At 36.1% G+C, this 14,748-nt stretch overlaps 1 protein-coding gene across 1 annotated transcript in view; it reads right to left on the reverse strand.

The window, feature by feature from the left end:
- Positions 1 to 14,748, reverse strand: part of LOC123946521 (ankyrin repeat domain-containing protein 26-like) — a 180,633-nt gene that overhangs the window by 2,907 nt on the left and 162,978 nt on the right. The window contains 3 exon segments of the mRNA XM_046011883.1: positions 11,589 to 11,817; positions 13,054 to 13,268; positions 14,110 to 14,379. Of these exon segments, the coding sequence (XP_045867839.1) occupies positions 11,589 to 11,817; positions 13,054 to 13,268; positions 14,110 to 14,379 (714 nt within the window).

Raw genomic sequence — 14,748 nt, forward strand, 5'->3', positions numbered from 1 at the left:
TTCAAGTTTAATTTTCTTTTTCTTTTTTCATTTCAACCAATTTCTCATTTTATCAACTCAGGTTTTTTTAACTTTTTTAAATTTCAATTTTTATAGTTACATTCTATCCTTTCATAGTGTTTAACTTTATTTTTGCATATGTACATTTTTTTCTTTCTTTACAATTTTGGGATGCAGTTCCCTCCAGCAAACAGACCAAATTTTTCCCAGAATCTAGTGCATTGCTCTGTTCTCATCACCTGTCTGATTATATTCTCTCTCATTTTAAATTTTTATTTTATTTATTTTGTTTTCTGGTCTCTTCTGATTGGTTTAAGATTATATTTCTCTGGGTTGTTTTTGTTATTTTAGTATTTTGTTCTTTCATTTTCTATTCTTCTCTAGACAGAATGACTATATGGAAAAACTCATCTGAAATAAGAGAACAGGAGGTACTACTGACTGTCAGGGACTTAATCAGTATGGATATAAGTAAGATGGCAGAATTAGAGTTTGGAATAACAACTATAAAAATACTAACTGGACTTGAACAAAGCACAAAAGACACTGGAGAATCCCTTTTTGCAGAAAAAAAAAAAAGAACAAAAATATTACCAAGTTGAAATCAAAAGGTTATTAAGGAGATGCAATAAAAAAAAATGGAGGCTCTACCTCCAGGAACAGTATGGAGGTTCCTCAAGAAGTTAAAAATATGACCCAGTAATTGTACTGCAAGGTATTTACCCCAAAGATGCAAAAATACTGATCTGAAGGGGCACCTGGATACCAATGTTTATAGAAGCAATCTCCACAATAGCCAAACTGTGGAAACAGCCCGGATGTCCATCAACAGATGAATGGATAAAGAAGATGTGGTGTATATATAAATATAATGGAATATTACAAAGCCAACAAAAAAGATGAACTCTTACAATTTACATTAACATGGATGGAAATGGAGGGTTCTATACTGAGAGAAATAAGTCAATCACAGAAAGACAATTAACATATTGTTTCATCCATATGGGGAATATGAGAAACAGTGCATAGAATCATAAGGGAAGGGAGGGAACACTAAATAGAAGAAATAAAAGAGGGAGACAAATCATGAGAGACTTTTAACTATAGGAAAAAAACAGAATTTTGCTGAAGGGGAGGTGGGATGGGGTAGGGGTGATGGGCATGAAGGAGGGCATGTGATGTGTAGAGCACTGGGCATTATATACAACTGATGGTTAACTGAACACTATATCTGAAACTGATATATCATGTATCAGCTAATTGAATAGAAATTTTTAAAAAATTCATCACGTACATAACGGATAATGGTGAAATAAAACACTACTTATCTTTTACAGACTTACTGAGCTATAATTAACTAATAAATATTAACTATTTCAAATTAAAAAATTCGGAGGCACTAATGGCTAGAATAAATGACACAGAAAGGAGAAGTAGTGACAAAGAAGACAAAATAATAGAGAATAAAGAAGTTGAGAAAAAAGAGAGATAAACAATTACTGGATCACAAGGGGAGAAATCAAGAAATAAGTGATACCATAAAGCAAAACAATATTAGAATAACTGGGATCCCAGAAGAGGAGGAAAGGAGGTGTGGCAGAAGGTATGTCTGAGAAATTATAGCACTGAACCTCCATAATCTGGGGAAGGAAAAAGGCATTCAAATCCAGGAGGCACAGAGAACCCCCTTCAACATCAATAAGGGTAGCCCAACACCTTGACATATAGTAGTGACTCTTGCAAATTTCAGCGACAAAGAGAAAATCCAGAAAGCAGCACAGGACGTGCCAGAAAGGACTGGCATGGTATAGTCAGGGTGCTAATATGAAGCCAGAACAATATGCAGCCAAGAATACGTTATTCAGCAAGACTGTCATTCAAAATAGAAGGAGAGATAAAGAGTTTCCAGGACAAAAAGAAACTAAAAAATCTGTGACCATCAAACCAGCCCTGCAAGAAATACTAAAGGGGATCCTTTAAGCAAAGAGAGAGCCCCAAAATGAGATAGACCAGAAAGGAACTGAGACAATATACAGAAACAACGACATTACAGGCAAAACAATGGCACTCAATTCATATCTTTTAATAGTTACCCTGAAAGTCAATGGGCCACATTCCCCAATCAAAAGACATAGGGTATCATTGGATAAAAAAACAAGACCCATCAATATGCTATCTGCAAGAGACTCATTTTAGATGCAAGGACACCTCCAGATTGAAAGCAAGGGGGTAGAAAACCATTTACCAATGCTAATGGACATCAAAAGAAAGCCAGGGTAGCAATCCTTCTATCAGACAAATTAGATTTTAAGCCAAGGCCGTCATAAGAGATTTGGAAAGACACTCCAAAAAGTGTCTCTCCAAAAAGAAGATCTAACAATTGTCAAGGTTTATGCCCCTAACATGGGAGCAGCCAATTACATAAGCCAACTAATAACAAAATTAAAGAAACACATCGAGCATGATACAATAAATAGCAGGGGACTTTTACACCTCACTCACTGCAATGGACAGATCATCTAAGCAGAAGATCAACAAGGACACAAGGACTTTGAATGACACACTGAACCAGATGGACTTCACAGATATATTCAGAGTACTCTATGCCAAAGCCACAGAATACATATTCTTCTCAAGTGCACATTGAGCTTTCTCCAGAAGAGATCACATAATGGGTCACAAATCAGGTCTCAACAGGTACCAAAAGTTTGGGATCATTCCCTGCATATTTCCAGACCACAGTCCCTTCAAACTTGAACTCAATCACAAGAGGAAATTTGGGAAGAACTCAAATACACGGAGGCTAAAGAGCATCTGACTAAAGAATGAATGGGTCAACCAGGAAATTAACGAACAAGTAAGAATTCATGGAAACAAAAGAAAATGAAAACACAACGGTTCAAAATCTTTGGGATGCAGCCAAGGCAGTCCTGAAGAGGGAAATATAGAGCAATACAAGCCTTTCTCAAGAAATAAGAAAGGTCCTAAATACACAACCTAACCTTCCCCCTAAAGGACCTGGAGAAACAACAGCAAAGAAAGCCTAAATACAGCAGGAGAAGAGAATTAATAATGACCAGAGCAAAAATCAATGAAATAGAAACCAAAAGTACAGTAGTACACGGCAACAAAACTAGGAGCTGGCTCTTTGAAAGAAGTAATAGGATCGATAAACTCCTGGCCAGACTTTGCGAAAAGAAAAGAGAAAGGACCCAAATTAATAAAACCATGAATGAAAGAAGAGAGATCACAACCAACACCAAGGAAAAACAAACAATTTTAAGAACATATAATGAACAACTATTTGCCAACAAATTAGGCAATCTGGAAGAAATGGTAACAGAAAAAGCTGAACATACCCATAACCAGCAAGGAAACTGAAGCAGTCATCAAAAATCTCCCAACAAAAAAAACTCCAGTTCCAGATGGCTTCCCTGGAGAGTTCAACCAAATACTTAAAGAGGAATTAATACCTATTCTTCTCAAGCTGTCTCCAAAAATAAAAATGGATGGAAAATTTCCACACTCTTTCTATGAGGCCAGCATTACCTTGATCCCAAAACCAGACAAAGACCCCACAAAAAAGGAGAATTACAGACCAATACTGCTGATGAACACGGATGCAAAAATTCTCACCAAAATACTAGCCAACAGGATCCAACAGTACATTAAAGGGATTATTTACCATGACCAAGTGGGATTTATTCCTGGTCTGCAAGGGTGGTTCAACATCCACAAATCAATCAGTGTGACACAATACATTAATAAAAGAAAGGACGAGAACCATATGATACTCTCAATAGATGCAGAAAAACCATCTGACAAAGTACAGCATCGCTTCTTGATTAAAACTCTTCACGGTGCAGGGATAGAGGGAACATACCTCAATATCATAAAAGCCATCTACAAAAAGCCCACAGTGAGTATCATTTTTAATGGGGAAAAACTGAGGGTTTCACCCCTAAGGTCAGGAACACGGTAGGGATGGCTACTCTCACCACTGTTGTTCAACATAGTACTAGAAGTCCTAGCCTCAGCAATTAGACAACAAAAAGAAATAAAGGCATCTGAATCAGCAAGAAGCCAAACTCTCATTCTTCACAGATGATGTGATACTCTTTGTGGAAAACCCAAAAGACTCCACCCTAAAATTGTTAGAAGTCCTACAGGAATTCAGCAAAGTGGCAGGATATAAAATCAATGCATTTCTATACACCAACAATGAGATAGAACAAAGAGAAATTAAGGAGTCAAACCCATTTACAATTGCACAAAAAACCGTTAAGATACCTAGGAATAAACCCAACCAAAGAGGCAAGAGATCGGTATTCTGAAAACTATAGAACACTCATGAGAGCAACTGAGGAAGACACAAAGAAATGGAAAAACCTTCCATGCTCATGGATTGGAAGAACAAATACTGTTAAAGTGTCTATGCTTCCCAGAGCAATCTATGCATTCAACACAAACCCTATCAAAATACCATCAACATTTTTTCAGAGCTGATACAAATAATCCTAAGATTTGTATGGAACCAGGAAAGACCTCAAATAGCCAAAGGAATGTTGAAAAAGGAAAGCAAAGCTGGTGGCATCACAATTCCGGACTTCAAGCTCTATGACAAAGTTGTCTTCATCAAGACAATATGGTATAGGCACAAAAACAGACACATAGGTCAATGGAACAGAATAGAGAGTCCAGAAATGGAGCCTCAACTCTATGGTCAACTAATCTGTGACAAAGCAGGAAAGAATGTCCAATGGAACAAAAGACAGTCATTCCAACAAATGGTGTTGGGAAAACTGGACAGCCACAAGCAGAGGAATGAATCTGGACCATCTTCTTATACCACACACAAAAATAAGATTCAAAATGGATGTAATACCTACATGTGAGACAGGAACCCATCAAAATCCTAGAAGAGAGAACACAGGTTGTATTCTCTCTGACTTTGGCCAAAGCAACTTCTTGCTAGACATGTCTCCAAAGGCAAGGAAAACAAAGACTTCAGCAAGATAAAAAGGTTTTGCATAGCAAAGGAAGCAACGGACAACACTAAAAGATGACCTACAGAATGGAAAATGATACTTGCAATTGACATATCAGATAAGAGCTAGTATCCAAAATCTATAAAGGATTTATCAAACTCAACACCCAAAGAACAAACAATCCAGTCAAGAAATGGGTAGAAGAAATGAACAGACATTTCTCCAAAGAAGACACACAAATGGGCAACAGACGTGAAGAAAAAAAAGCTCAACATCGCTTGGCATCAGAGAAATGAATATAAATCAAAAGCACAATAAGATATCACCTCACACCTGTCTGAATGGATAAAATGAACAAGTCAGGAAACAACAGATGTTGTCAGGCATGCAGAGAAATCAGAACACTCTTACACTGTTGCTGGGAATGTAAGCTGGTGCAGCCGCTCTGGGAAACAGTATGGTGGTTCCTCAAAGAGCTGCAAATAGAGCTACCCAACGACCCAGCAATTGCAATACTATAGATTTACCCCAAAGATATAAACATATTGATCCAAAGGGGCACCTGCACCCCAATGTTTATACCAGCAATTTTATTGATTTATCTATTTGAGACAGAATGAGAGATACAGAGCATGAGTGAGGGAAGAGGCAGAGGGGGAGGAAACAGCAGACTCCCCACTTAGCAGACAGCCTGAAGTGGGGCTCTATCCCAGGACCAAGGAATCATGAGCTAAGCTGAAGGCAGTCACTTAACCAACTAAGCCACCCAGGCAACCCTCAGTACCCTACATTAGACCCCATTTGGGGCATTCAGTGAGAGGATACCTTTTATGAGAAAGGTCTAAGTAAGAAAATTCTAGATGGGAATACTTGTAATATACGGCTGACCCTTGACCAGCATGGGTTTGAATGGTACAGGTCTACTCTACTTACACATGCACTTTTTTTGATACTGTATTTTAGTGTATTTTCTCTTATGTTTTTCTCATTAACATTTTTTTCTCTAGCTTTATTGTGAGAATATAGAATATAATACATGTAAGGTAGAAAACCTGTGTTAATGGACTATTTATGTTATTAGTAAGGCTTCCAGTCACCAGTACGCTATTAGTAGTTTAGTTTTTTAGATTCCATGCAGAAGTGAAATCATATGGTATATGTCTTTCTCTGCATTATTTCACTTAGCATAATCCTAGGTCGATCAATCTTGTCACAACTTGTCACAAATGTTGTCACAAAGATCCCATTCTTTTTAATAGCTGAATAAATATTTCATTGTATATGTATCACATATCTTCTTTATCTACTCACCTATTGATGGACACTGAGGTTGCTTTCATACTTTGGTTATTGTAAATAATGTTTCAAAAAACATAGTGGTGCATATAACTTTTCAAATTAGTGTTTTCATTTTCTTTGGGTAAATACCAAGTAGTGGAATTACTGAATGGTACTGCATTTCTATTTTTAATTTTTTGAGGAATCATAACACTTTTTGACAATAACATTATATTCAGGCCTTATAAAATTAATAATCTGACAACATTATTGGATAGCCTTGTAAAATTAATAACTCAGTACCACTTGATGAGAGAAACTTTTATTGAAGCAATTTTATAATACCATTAATAAATACTATGTAAAATATAAAACACTTTTTTATATGACATGACTTAAGGAATTACCAATGTAATGTTACTATCTTTTCCCCAAAACTTTTCCTAAATATTTATTTCTGTGACCTTTATTTCCAGGTGAGAACAGTGTTTAGATGGTAGAAATAGCTTGAAGTCCACTAATAAGGAGAACGCATTTGTAATTTTATTTATACTTTTCCATTTATCAAAAAAATAGGAGGTTAAGAAAATTATACACAGAAAAACAATGTACAATGTGTCAGCAAATTTTAATTCAAAGAATTATTAACTAGAAGGATTTTCTCATAACTGTTAGTTTTCAAACTATGGCTCATAGAAATCTAAGGTTCCACTGGGACACAGCAGGATTGAAGGAGAAGGAAGTCTACAGGTGTAGTCTCATCTCTCCTTTAGCTAACCAGCTCTACTTGTCTCTGTTTTATATAATACAGTTTAATGCAAAAAAAAAAAAAAAAAGTTAAGTTCTATTCTTTGGAAAAAAAATTTTTCCCCAGAGGCATAACAGTCACTAATTTAGTCAAAGTCCCTAATTTTACATAAGAGACAAAAAGGCCTCAGAGAGACTGTAGTTTGCCTGAGGTCAAAAAACCACTTAGTTGCAGGCCAGGAATGTGTTTTAGGTCTTACTGAGCCTAGAGTTTTATGCCAGTTACTTCCTCATATTCAGGAAAAATACATGCATTTTAACTAGAACTCAGAGAAAATGAATACATAAAACTTTGTCATGTGGCTCAATGAAGTTAAGGCATTAGGCAGAAAACAGCTTTCTAACTAAAATATAAATTTTTACAGTCATGAACAAAAATAAAGGAAGAGAACTTATCTTAACTCCTATTAGTAAGAGTCAATATACTCAATTTATAAGCACAAATTTTTTTGACTTGAAGGGACAGGGAACTTGAAGGAGAAAATCTTTAGTTGAACCAAAGGACCTGAAACTGAGGAAATTCTTCCTTGAAAGAATTATTCATTTCCTTCAAATAAAACTTGGTTTATCAAAATCAATCAACAAATGAGTTACCTATGGTGTGAGTTATTTATGTCAAAATTTAAAACACTGAACAGATTTCTCTTTGCCATTTAGCCTCTCCATTAGTTCATATGTACAAAAACATGATTAACTTTAATTATAAACTAAATCCACTCAGAAATTATAGGTAAACCTTCATTTCCATGTGAGAACATTTCTCTACCTTCTTCATGACAGGAAACGAGATTCACCTAATGGGTGAATTGGGGAGAAGGCACTAAGCAGTGCCTACGTGTTTCCAAATCTCTTCTTTGAAAAGCTATGCCTGCCATAGTAACATGAATTGAGGTCTGCTTTCATCTTTGTGGGATGGGCATCAAACATCTGTTCCTTCCATTTACAGCTGTGTGTGGAAGTGCCTAATTTGGAGTAAAGTACTAGGAAGTTCACTGTGGCCACATACCTAAGCCACATCCTCCAATTTGTTAGTATGTATTGAAGTCACTAAGCTAATCTCCGGATGCCTGACTCCTGTGTTCTCAACTCAGAAAGAGAAGAGCAAGGTCATCTGCCACCTACTCCACCACAGTTCCAACAAGAAAAATGATCAGACGATACTTGGAAACGGTTTCTTCTTCCTTGACTTTATACCTAACATTCACTGTTCAAAGCAACATACTTTCAAGAGGGAAAAAGTAGAAAAGAACAATTTCAGAAATAAACACAGAAAGTCTAGGAGGAGATAGAGGAATATGTTCCAAATGAAAGAACAATACAACACTTCAGAAAAATAACTAAATGAAACAGAGATAAGTAATGTACCTGATAAAGAGTTCAAAGTCATGGTCATAAAAATGATCAGCAAACTTGGGAGAAGAATGGATGGATTCAGTGAGAACTTCAACAAAGAGAAAATATAAAGAAGAACTTATCAGAGCTGAAAAATACAATAACTGAAATGAAAAATAGACCAGAGGGAATCAATAGCAGATTAAAATCTGCAGACGAACAGATCAGTGATCTACAGGACAGGGTAGCAGAAATCATCCAAGCCAAAAAAACAAAAAGATAAAAGAATTTTACAAATGAGGACAGGTTAAGGGACCTTCTAGGATCAAGCCCCACACCAGGCTCCATGCTCAGGGAGTCTGCTTCTCCCTCTCTCTGTGGCCCTCCCCTCCCATCTGTGTTCTCTCTTGCTTGCTCTCAAAAATAGATAGAAAGAAAGAAAAAAGAAAGAAAAGGCCATAACTAGAAATAAGAAAATTATGAAAGAAAGAGTTTTATTGGTAAAAGCAAACATACAATAAAAGTAATGATCAATAACTTTTATAAAGCCAGTATGAATGTTAGAAGACAAAAGTAGTAACAACAATTATATCTACAGTAATTAGTTCAGGGATACACAAAATAAAAAGATATAAACTAAGTCATCAAATACATAAAACAAGGTGGAGTGGAAAAATGTAGTGCTTTTAAAATGTGTTTGAACTTAAGTAACCATCAACTTAAAATAGACTTCTATATGCATGGGATGTTATATATGAACTTCATTGTGATCACAAAAATCTATAATATACAAAAAAGAAAAAGAAAGGCAACCAAGCATAACACTAAAGAAAGTCCACAAATTAGAAGGCAAGAGAGCAAGACAATAAGGAAACCAAATGAAAGAACAAGATTGAGGCCTCATTTACCATGAGCCTATGCTACTTTTGTCTACATTAGTAAGACCATGAATATACCTTCAAAACCATAAACCTATGTACATTGATTGAAATGGATATTTTAATAACAATGATACACAATGGAAACTAGCTGCTACTTTAAGACTCCCTATTATTCCCATCTTAGTCATCAGTCATTCAAGTGATGGCAAGGTGGATACATGTGAACTTCATTTTTAAAACTCTAATTGTGTGGCACCTGGGTGGCTCAGTCAGTTAAGGATCTGATCTTGACTTTGGTTCAGGTCATGATCTCAGGATTGTTGAGACTGCATCAGGCTCTGCACTAAGTATGGAGCCTGCTTACCCTCTGCACCTCACCCCCCACTGCCAGCTTGCACACACTCTCTCTCACCCTTTCTCTCTCTCTCTCTAAAAAAAACAATTCTGTATTTGCTTGATTTAGCAATTTAGAAAATGCTCTACAATTGCTCAGCAAGACATTTTGTAAAAATTGAGAAATAGTTTTTTGTTTTTTTTTTTAAGATTTATTTATTTGACAGATAGAGATTACAAGTAGGCAGAGAGGCAGGCAGAGAGAGAGGAGGAAGCAGGCTCCCAGCTAAACAGAGAGCCCGATGCGGGGCTCGATCCCAGCACCCCGGGATCATGACCTGAGCTGAAGGCAGAGGCTTTAACCCGCTGAGCCACCCAGGCGCCCCGAAGTTTTTTTTTTTTTTTAGAGATTTTATTTATTTATTTGACAGATAGAGATCACTATAGGCAGAGACGCAGGCAGAGAGAGAGGAGGAAGCAGGCTCCCCAATGAGCAGAGAGTCTGACGCGGGGCTCGATCCCAGGACCCTGGAATCATGACCTGAGCGGACGGCAGAGGCTTTAACCCACTGAGCCACCCAGGCGCCCCGAAATAGAAGTGTTGTAAGTTTTAAAAAATGCTCCAAGTAAGACAACAATTAAGGATGTACACTCAGGTAAGAAAATGACAACAATTACAACTTAAAAAGAAAAATTAATCTCTTTAGCATTACAAGTTTATTTAATTCATAAAAAGTACTTATCATGTCTTTGATAGTTGTCTTTCTCTGATTGACTTATTTCACTAAGCATAAAGACAACTATCATATGATCTCCCTGATATGAGGACATGGAGAAGCAACACGGGGGGTTAGGGGGTAGGAGAAGAATAAATGAAACAAGATGGGATTAGGAGGGAGACAAACCATAAATGACTCTTAATCTCACAAAACAAACTGGGGTGGCTGGGGGGAGGTGGGGTTGGGAGAGGGGGAGGGGGTTATGGACATTGGGGAGGGTATGTGCTATCGTGAGTGCTGTGAAGTGTGTAAACCTGGTGATTCACAGACCTGTACCCCTGGGGATAAAAATACATTATATGTTTATAAAAAATAAAAATTGGAGGGGGAGGCAAACCATAAGAGACTATGGACTCTGAAAAACAACCTGAGGGTTTTGAAGGGGCAGGGGTGGGAGGTTGGGGGAACAGGTGGTGGGTAATAGGGAGGGCACGTTCTGCATGGAGCACTGGGTGTTGTGCAAAAACAATGAATACTGTTACACTGAAAAAATAAATAAATTAAGGAGAAAAAAAAGTACTTATCATGGATTCTTTTAAATAATAAATATCCATATGTGATTAAGTGTTTGGATTCTTATTGTTCAGTTATACATAGGGGTGGGAAAATGGGTAACAGCAAACTTTAAAATTGTTATGAACCGTGGTAAACCAGGAAATTAGTCAAAGCATCTAATATAGATTTCATTCGTGAGCAATAATGTTTACTTTCTAAATCGAATTTAGATGTAAGTTTTCAAGAAATTTAAAATGTGTCAGTTTTGCAGTGCCTGGGTAACTCAGTCAAGTGTCTGACTCTTGTTTTCGGCTCAGGTTATGATCTTAGGGTTGTGAGGCTGGGCCCCATGTAGGGGTTCCACACTCAGCAGGAAGTCTGCTTGAGAGTCTCATACTCTCTCCCCCTCTTGTACACTCTCTAAATTAAATAAAATCTTGAAAAAATAAAAATATGTCAGTTTAGTTACATTTATTGAATTAAGTTAATAATAGGTATCTCTTGAAAGTAAGAGCTCCAGGAACTAAGAAAAAAAATTAAAATTTCTGTCTCATTTCTTTATTAGCACAAATAATTATGACTTTTACTTAATGTGTATTAGTTAGCTAAACAACTCAGAGTTTTACCAAATAAAAACAAAAATTATATCAGAAATCTGAAATCCAAGGAAAAAAAAGAAAGATAATATAACTAACCTTGGTCGAGAAAGACTCGATGTCATTACTTGAACGCCGTGAGTTTAAGGTACGAATCACCGTGACTTCTCTTAGAGGAACATTTCTATTGAATAGTGAACTATTATTAACATTTCTAGCATAAGGCAGATCAGGGGCTGGCCTCATCTTAATAGTGTCGGGCAAAGTTTGCTTCTGCTGCTTCTCCATCAGCAGTTTGGTACTAGTCTCTGCCAGCCTGTCACGAGTCCTGTTAAGATTACAAAACACAATGCTTAGTATTTCACTTCTCCCCAAATCAGTCCTAAATTACTTGCATTCTTTAAAGTTTCCATAATAGTAAACAGAATGTGCCATTAAACAGTGTTTTAACATGGTAAATGTGACAGAGCAGACCTACTATGTATAATTATAGGTGTAAAACTGTTCTGAAGAAGTACATATATTTCTGGGGTTCCTAACTAGCAAGTAATTCAAATTAAGGAGGGAGAGAAATGGCTATCAGTGATGTCCATGGCTTAACAGGTAATGCCTGCTGCCTTCTGGAATGGTTGTACTTAAAAGATTCTTGGGGAGGCCATGACACATACTTATATTTAGTAAACCAGTTTAGAGCTGCAAAAATAAACCATCCTGGGGGGTCTGCTTGTCTCAGTCAGTTAACCATCTGCCTCCAGCTCAGATCAGGACCCCAGAGGCCCAGAATTGAGCCCCACACTGGGCTCCCTGCTCAGCGGGAAGCCTGCTTCTCCCTCACCCTCTGCCTGCTGCTCCCCTCTGCTTGTGCTCACTTGCTCGCTCTCTCTCTGTCAAATAAATATATAAAATCTTGAAAGGAAAATGAAAATAAAAAAAAACAGCTCTCAAAGACATTTTTCAAGCATTGGCTTTCACCACTCTTGTACATTTCACACATTACCTCAGCGAAACTGAGCATTTGGCACTGAGGAATGATTTAGACGAACAATTGCTAGGGGAGAAGTAGATGGCAGAGTTGTGATCAGAAAGAACTGAAACAGCTCCAGAGGCGATTAGGTTATAACACAGATACCAGGGTACTGGAGGTGGAATCTGCCCTTTCCGTCTTGACCTTTTGGGTTAAAGATGCACTCTTCCAAAAATAAACTAACATTAATAAATAAATATTAATAAACTCATTTCTATTTAGTGTAATTCTGACAATTTTATAATAATACGCTGTCTAAATTATAAACCTTCAAACAATTAGTTTAAAGACTAGGAGATCAGATTAACTGAAAATATTCAAGGGAAAAAATAAAATCATTTAAACCAAAAAAAAGAGAAATGCAAACTGTCTTGGACTAACATTTCAACAGTAAGTTCATTTACAAACATCATTTTTCAAAATTATACTATCTAGTTGGCTTTCACTTACTACTGATCTCATGAACATGGCTCCATAAAAATTATGGTTTAGAGGCAATTTAATAAGCTAACTCTACTTCCTATGATTGTTTTAACTTACTTGTTCAGTTCATTTGTCAATGACATTCGATGTGTTACTTCTTCTAGGTAGAGATGCTTGTATCTGTCCAATTCTGTATTAATAACATCTCTAGAATTTTTCATTTTGGATAATTCAAATTCCAGCTCTTTAATTCTGAGTTCCATTTGACTTCTTAGTGAAGCATTATTATTTTCTCTTAACTGTGTTAAGCTTTCTTGAAATGCTACTTGTGTCTAAAGCAAATTAAAAGCTTAGTTTTAAAAGTGTTACAACCTGGGTAATTACAGTATATTTCTTTCTTTTAGTTTTGTGTCAATGATTCAGAGAGCAATTTTTAAAGTAAAAAAAAGCTGAAATGTAAAATATTTATCATTAATGTGAAACTGAATTAAATGTAAATAATGTTCATTCTTACATTAGAACTCATGCAATCTCATAATTCAAAGAATAATAAAATCATTTAAATTTTTAAAAAGTGAGCAATACAACTTAAGAATAATCGAGGTACATGGGGTGCCTGGCTGACTTAGTCAACTGAGTGCCTGACTCTTGGTTTCTGCTCAGATAGTGATCTCAGGGTCCTGGGATAAAGCCCTGTGGCGTACTCAGCATGAGGTATGCCTGGAATTTTCTCTCTACCTGTCCATCCTCCATTTGTGCTTTCCAAATAAATAAATAAGATATTTAATATAAAAAAAGGAATGATCTAAGTATGATACAATTTCTTTTACGTAGACATGCCCAGAATGGAGCCCAAACAAGCAACCAACTGAGCCACCCATGTACCCCATGGTAAAAAATTTTAAAGCACAATTTTTTCTTTTCCTCTCAATAACCTTGTTTTATACTAACTGGTCTTAAAAAATAAAATGACTTTCTACTGTAAATCATTCTGAAAGATCAATTTAGTGTGAATAATGATGAAAACTGAAATTTTTAAAGGGAAGGAACAAATGTTTCCAGAAATTTACCAAATGGCCATAAAGGAAGTAGAGGAAAAATCTCCAGTGCATATAACCAAAATGTAATTTGCAGTGAAATGAATTAAAGCATTTTATAGACAAATAAATTAACCTCTAAAAATAGATCCACTTCTTTTAATTTTTCTTTTACGTTCAATCTTGTCCTTTCTTCGAACTCCAGTTTATATTGTTCTATTTTACTGTATTCTACTATATTGACTTCTACACAACTTCTGAGGTTTACTACTTGTTGTTCCAACATCTTTGTATTCTTCTCTAGTTTTTCACATTTCGTCTGTATTTCTTTCATAGATGATAATTCCTGAGTAAGAACCTGGTTTTTTGAAGACACAGTTTCCAGTTTTACTGTAAGGTCATCAACCTGCATGAATAAAATAATACAGTTTGGAAGTAGAGTGAAAAGAGTCTAATGCAAAGCTAAGACCCAAAATTTTTTTAAAGATTTTAAATCTCTGCACCAAACATGGGGCTTGAACTCAAAACCCCAAGATCAAGAGTCACATACGTTACTGACAGCTCCAGCCAGGTGCTCAGATTTTAAAATAAGTTCATTTTCAACAAAATGTTATCTATATCGTAGTACAGTCTTGGAATGTGGAACCTCAAATAACTCAGAAAATCAAGAACAAAATTACAACCACTAGGAGTTGCTAAAATCAATCTCTGCTATCATCCTCTTTACCACACATTTGTATTATATTTTTATACTTTTCTTTTTCTATGATTGTTT

The sequence above is a fragment of the Meles meles genome, chromosome 7, assembly GCF_922984935.1.
Source record: "Meles meles chromosome 7, mMelMel3.1 paternal haplotype, whole genome shotgun sequence".
NCBI lineage: Eukaryota > Metazoa > Chordata > Mammalia > Carnivora > Mustelidae > Meles > Meles meles.